Source organism: Salvia splendens, chromosome 4, assembly GCF_004379255.2.
Source record: "Salvia splendens isolate huo1 chromosome 4, SspV2, whole genome shotgun sequence".
NCBI lineage: Eukaryota > Viridiplantae > Streptophyta > Magnoliopsida > Lamiales > Lamiaceae > Salvia > Salvia splendens.
The window spans coordinates 23,972,994-23,979,692 of NC_056035.1; the positions used below are offsets into that span (position 1 = coordinate 23,972,994).

At 39.3% G+C, this 6,699-nt stretch overlaps 1 protein-coding gene across 2 annotated transcripts; it reads left to right on the forward strand.

Annotated features, from left to right (window-relative positions):
- Window positions 1-1,973: 1,973 nt before the first annotated feature.
- Window positions 1,974-5,131, forward strand: LOC121799190 (auxin transporter-like protein 2). Of its 2 annotated transcripts, none has more exons than XM_042198533.1 (8): window positions 1,974-2,189; window positions 2,270-2,438; window positions 2,504-2,802; window positions 2,878-3,061; window positions 3,309-3,406; window positions 3,501-3,708; window positions 3,778-4,035; window positions 4,678-5,131. In XM_042198533.1, exons 2-8 carry the CDS (start codon window positions 2,283-2,285, stop codon window positions 4,876-4,878), a joined length of 1,404 nt encoding a protein of 467 aa, XP_042054467.1. In that variant the 5' UTR covers window positions 1,974-2,189; window positions 2,270-2,282; the 3' UTR covers window positions 4,879-5,131. The 2 variants fall into 2 exon arrangements, with proteins under 2 accessions (XP_042054467.1, XP_042054466.1); XM_042198532.1 differs by having other exon boundaries at window positions 1,975-2,189; window positions 2,273-2,438.
- Window positions 5,132-6,699: the final 1,568 nt, after the last annotated feature.

Sequence of the window (6,699 nt, forward strand, 5' to 3'; positions counted from 1 at the left end):
AAATTATACAAGGAAAGTTTTCTAATTTAAAAACAACAACCCGAAAACCCATATCACTTTGCGGCGCCCCTTCTACGGTTCCAGACCTCTTCAACCATATCAGCCTGCAGTGATGTATGCGATATTTGGCTCCGCATATCGGTGTACCGCTGGATCAAGTATTCATTACTACGTGGTACACCCATCTGCAGGGGCTCCATGGCAATACCCGAGCTCGAACTAGCACCATCTTCCGGTGTCCATCGCTCTGCAGTAACTCCTTGGTCATCTATTATCATATTGTGCAATATGATACATGCAGTCATGATGTCTGCGACATCATTTTCGTGCCATTGTCGAGCCGGGCACCGTATAATGGCCCATCGCGCTTGGAGTACACCAAAAGCTCGCTCAACATCCTTCCTAGCACCCTCTTGTTTTTTCGCGAAGTAGGTTTGCTTCGGCCCAACGGGTTGTCGGATCATCTTCACAAACACGGGCCAGCGAGGGTATATCCCATCGGCCAAATAGTACCCCATGTTGTACTGAGTGTCGTTGGCCATGAATCTAACTTGCGGACCCTCACCCCGGCTCTCGTCATTGAACATGTGTGACGATCATAGAACGTTGATGTCGTTGTTCGATCCAGCGACCCCAAAATACGCATGCCAGATTCGCAAGCGGTAATCAGCAATGGCTTTCAGAATCATCGTGGGATGTCTGCCTTTGAAACCAGAAGTGAACTGTCCCTTCCAAGCCACCGGACAGTTCCTCCACTCCCAGTGCGTGCAATCGATGCTCCCCAACATCCCTGAAAAATGATGTGCAGTTCCGTGCATATCAATCAATCTCTGGCAATCATCGGCCGATGGCTTCCGTAGATACTCCCCTTTGAAGATATCCTTAATGCCCCTGCAAAACTGCCTCAACGTCTGTAGGGCAGTCGTTTCCCCCATCTGTAGGTATTCGTCGAACATGTCAGCGGGCCCGGCATAGGCAAGCTGCCTAATTGCCATCGTACACTTCTGGTATGTCGACAAGCTGGGTCGACCGGTGGCATCATATCGCAAGTTGAAGCACTTGAACCGCTGCGCCAAACACGTCGCTATATGGACGAAGAGATTTTGCGACATTATGAATCGCCTACGGAAAACCTCTGGCGGATAACGGGCATTCTCGTTGAAGTAGTCTTCCATCAACCGGCGGTCAGCCCCGGCATGATCACGGTCGAAATACCGCCGATGATAGAATGGTCGAGGGACTGCCACCGCCGCCTCAGCCGCAGCCTCCGCCGCATCTTCCGCCTCGTCGGCTTCACGTTGCACCGCTGCAACAAGGTTTTGGAACTGCAGATCTACCGCTTGTTGGAATTGTTCATCGCCGGAATCCATAGTTGCAAGGTTGAATCGAAATTGGAAGGAAATATTGGAAAGATTGGAGGAAAATGGAAGTAAAATGGAGTTGGAAAAATGGAATGGAAGTGTAGTATTTTATAAATAATTTTCGAAATTTAAAAAAATAAAAAATTAAATTCCGCAGCCCAGCCGCGAATGGCAGCCCGCTGCAGCGGAGGGCCGCGGCTCGCCCTCGGCTCTCGGCCCTGCGCCCCGCCTCTCGGCTCTCTGCAATGGGGGGGCGCGCACCGAGCCGTGGGCCGCGGCTCCCCCATTTTGGACACTCTAATAATGCCTTGAAGCTTTTTCGAATCATTTGTCTAAGTTGGTAATTTCAATATATTCCTACATACCTACTTTTGACAATTAACTCATTCCATGTCAAGTTGTATCCCATGTTTTGATGCACATGGTATTATTATCAATTATAGCACGTATCACGATTCACATGATATAATTTTTATTCAGTTTTTAAAAGGTTTAATTAATGATAATAGTGTGAAATGCTAATAAAGAGTGTAGCGGAAAAAAGGCAAGAGAGAAGGTTGCAATAAATATTGAATTCCCGTATTTTAATGATTATATATATATGAGCTGCTTTAGTAGTGGTAGAAAGTCATGTATTCGCTTTTCATTACTCACTCCCTACTCTGTAATTAAGATCTTTCCTCTCTCTTAGATTTTATATAAGAAAGGAAAAAAGAAGTCTGGTTTTCTCACTGAAACTTTGCTGCTATTGGGATACGGTCGATCTGATCGTTTTGTTTGCGATTATGTGAGATCTGAGTGGTTGGAGAGAAAAGAGTGGTGAAAACGGTAACTTCATTATATTTTGTTTTGTTTTGTTTTGTTTTCAAGTTGGGATGTGATCTGACTGAGTTGGAATTTGGAATTAGCAGAGTAGAGAGAATGTCGACGCAGAGGCAAGCAGAGGAAGCTATTGTCTCCAGCGCCGGGGAGGAGGAGGAGGAAGAAAAGACAGAAGATCATTCTTTCAGCATGAGTAATTTCCTGTGGCACGGTGGATCCGCTTGGGACGCCTGGTTCAGCTGCTCTTCCAATCAAGTAAGAATTAAAAAAGTAATTAAGGAAAGTGAATGAGTACTGATTATTGAGTATGTGTGATATAGGTTGCGCAAGTGCTGCTGACACTGCCATACTCGTTTTCCCAGCTTGGGATGGTGTCTGGAATCGTGTTTCAAATATTCTACGGTTTGGTGGGAAGCTGGACTGCATACCTGATCAGCGTTTTGTACTTGGAGTACAGAAGCCGGAAGGAAAAAGAAGGTGTGAGCTTCAAAAACCATGTGATTCAGTGGTTTGAAGTTCTGGATGGATTACTTGGTCCCTACTGGAAAGCAATGGGCTTGGCTTTCAACTGCACTTTCCTTCTATTCGGATCTGTCATCCAGCTTATAGCCTGTGCTAGGTCGGTAATTAATTCCTCTGCTAAATCAATATTTACCACTCAAACTTATATAGTAATTAACATGTTTTGTTACAGCAACATATACTACATCAATGATCATTTGGACAAGAGAACATGGACTTACATATTTGGAGCTTGCTGTGCAACCACTGTTTTCATTCCATCATTCCACAACTACAGAATTTGGTCTTTTCTAGGTCTCGGGATGACCACTTACACCGCTTGGTACTTAACTGCCGCCTCACTCGCTCATGGCCAGGTACTCCTTCCGTTCCATGTTAATAGATTCTTTTCTTTTCGGCACAGAGTTTAAGAATAGTGTGTTAAATGAGAGAATAAAGTAGGAGAGATTAAAGTAAAAGAGAGAATTACTTTTTGCCAAAAATAGAAATGACTCAATTAACTTGAAACTTCTTAAACTAGAAAAATGACATGGAACGGAGGGAGTACTATTTATTATCAATATGCATCATTTTATTTTAATCTAAATAACTTTATATTAATAGGTTGCAGATGTTCAACACACTGGTCCAAAAAAGTTGGTGCTCTACTTCACCGGCGCTACCAACATACTCTATACTTTTGGAGGGCATGCTGTTACAGTGTGTGTAACCTTTTTCTTGCTATACTTTTTTTTTTAAAACAGACAGAATCATACTAGTATAGAATTGAATTTTATTGATTTTGTTTTGTAACAGTGAAATAATGCACGCAATGTGGAAACCACAAAAGTTCAAGTACATATACTTGGTGGCCACACTCTATGTCTTCACTCTCACCATTCCGTCAGCATCTGCAGTGTATTGGGCGTTTGGCGATCAGCTTCTCAACCACTCCAACGCCTTCTCACTCCTTCCCAAGACCGGATGGCGCGACGCTGCAGTCATCCTCATGCTCATCCATCAGGTCTGCTACTTGCTTTATAAATCATTTAAAAATCCCATCACAATTAATTGATTGTCGGGTCGGGTGCAGTTTATAACGTTCGGGTTCGCGTGCACACCACTCTACTTCGTGTGGGAGAAGGTGATCGGAATGCACGACACGAGGAGCATGTGCTTTAGGGCACTGGCTAGGCTGCCTGTGGTCATACCAATATGGTTCTTGGCTATTATATTCCCATTCTTTGGCCCCATCAATTCTGCCGTCGGAGCTCTTCTAGTCAGTTTTACCGTCTACATCATTCCGGCCCTTGCGCATATGCTCACCTACCGAAAAGCCTCCGCTCGTCAGGTAACCTTTGTTATTATTATTATTAGTAGTATTATTTAATCTATACATAAATGTAAGTGGCTAGCTACTTTAATGTCCACTTTCCCTATATGGTAAGCTAGCGTAATGGAAGATCTAATCAAGATTCCAAGAATTTATATGCACACTGCTTTGATTCAAGGATGATATACTATGAATTTATACCTTAAATAAGTACTTTCAAAAAATGGCCTGCGTTTTCCGATATATATTATCCAAAAAATACAAAGTGGAATATTTTGGTTTTGTTGTGGGGAGAATCATTGAATGTCAAATTTATAAATTGTTCCTATATAACATAAGATATAGGTAGAAAGTCGCTTTCAGTTTAGTTAATTGCAACATTATCAACATAGTAGTACCCGCAAACTAGCTGGCCTATCCTCTCCTTGTTATAATTGTTTCCGGCATAATAATCTTAAATCGCCAATTTTATTTAAGAATTAGACTAATGGAATAAAATAGATACTGTATTTGTTAAACTACTAGTTCCTACAATACTTTTTATTTATTTATTTTGATAATTAGTACTAGGGTTTGGAATTTGGCTTTTGACCTCAGACTTTAACTAGTTTTGGAATTAGATTAGAATTTTGGATTGATTTGATGTTGGTTTCATTACAGAATGCTGCTGAGATGCCACCGTTCTTTCTCCCAAGCTGGGCAGCCATGTATGCTATAAATACATTCATAGTGATTTGGGTGTTGATAGTAGGGTTCGGATTTGGTGGTTGGGCTAGTGTGACCAATTTCGTGAGACAAGTTGATACATTTGGGCTATTCGCCAAGTGCTACCAGTGCAAGCCACCGCCACCGCAACACTAGGACGACAAGGACAAAGGTTTCCTTATCTTTCTTCTTCCCTTCCTGTCTCAATTTTTTTTTTGTAATATAATATGGGGACAGTAGTAATGTTTTCCCTTACAAGTGATGCGTGCTTCTTTTTTTTTTACTCCTTGGTTTTGGAATATTTTTGTTTATTTAATTAAGTGAGGATATAGATTGTTGAATTGTGGTGGTTAATTCCTTTGCTTTGTTAGAAGGTTTATTAATTTACAGTCAATACCAGTTTAGCCTAGCCCTTCTCTTTGTTTTTTTGTTATCCATTTGCTTGGCTATTCTTATTAATAGAATATAAAACTTGATCACTAGTCCCTCCATTTCTTAGTCGATATGGAATTTTAGAAATTATTGGTTCATATATTTAATAGGAAAGAGAAAATATGGGTGTCGTATTAAATGGAGAGAGTATAAAAATTGAATATTTAATTATAAAAAAATAGTGTATTAATTGAAAATAGAAAGTTTCCAAAATAAAAATGTTGGGATGAATTAAAAGGAAAAGTGTACTTATCTTAATTGGAACGAATGGAGTATTAAACTCTATAATAGTTAATACAGTGCGTTGATCCTTTGAATTCTTAATTTTGCTAGAAGGTAATAATTCACTTTTTATACTCAGTGTGTTGATCCTGATTTCTTACTTTTGCTCGAGGATAATAATTCGTTTTTATTCCACTAACTAGCACTGAACAAAGCGAATATATATTGATAAATCTTAATCATTATTTTTGTAAATGAATATTTCGTCGGAGCTTTTTTTCCTATGCAATATTGTTTGCAACTGAAAGTTGGTTGATTTCAAAATCTAATTATTTATTGACTAATTTTGACCAAAAAGATTCTCTTGAATAACAATGAGTGTGGGATGTGGGACCAGACCACCAATCACATGGCCGCACATTTGCTTCCTCGATTATCACGAGCTGTTGTTTTCTCGCCCTATTTATGGGATGCTTTATGCTTAACGAACATGCATCAGTATGCTTCGTAGTTCGTATAATACTTTTAATACAAAGTCAACTATAAAAATGGTCCTTAAATTATTATTTATCTCGCCAATATTTCTAGTATGTAATTGATTGTCTAACATGTGAATAATTAATTTCATAATCGGTCAAATAGATCTGTAGATCTAATTTAATTGTTTATACATGACTTTTGTTGTGCAAGGGGCACCATACCCCAACATTACCCTTATTCAAAAGTTCAATTATTGTGTACTCCCTTCGTCCACGAAAAATTGGGCTATTCTATTTTTATCTCTCGTTTTGAAAAATTAATAATAAATAGTTAAATTGAAGAGAAAGAAAAGTAAGAGAGAGAATAATATAGACAAGAGACTTCTATATAGTATTCTCTCTCTTACTTTCCTTTCTATCAACTTTAACTATTTATTATCATTTTTCTAAAACGAGGCATAAAAATGGAATAGCCCTATTTTTCTTGGATGGAGGGAGTAAATAATATAGAATACCAAATTTCGGTCCTTATAGTATATGCGAGGTCGAAATTTTATGTAAGAAAACAAGTGACTGGTGATCGGATTCTCTACCAATACTTACAGAGGATTATTGGGCTTGACTTGAATCTAAAGAGATTTGAGCATGTATTATCGTAATAGACTTATGCTTGATTAAAATCAGTAAGAAATATATTAATCAATGTCACTCTCGTATGTTGATCACTGCTATCCAAAATGTCATGGTTATTGGGTTGCGAAAACCCGCACATATTGACAAGTCAAAATATCATATGGCCAATTGTAGTTCCTCAATGTTACTTGTATAGATCTAGAAATAAATA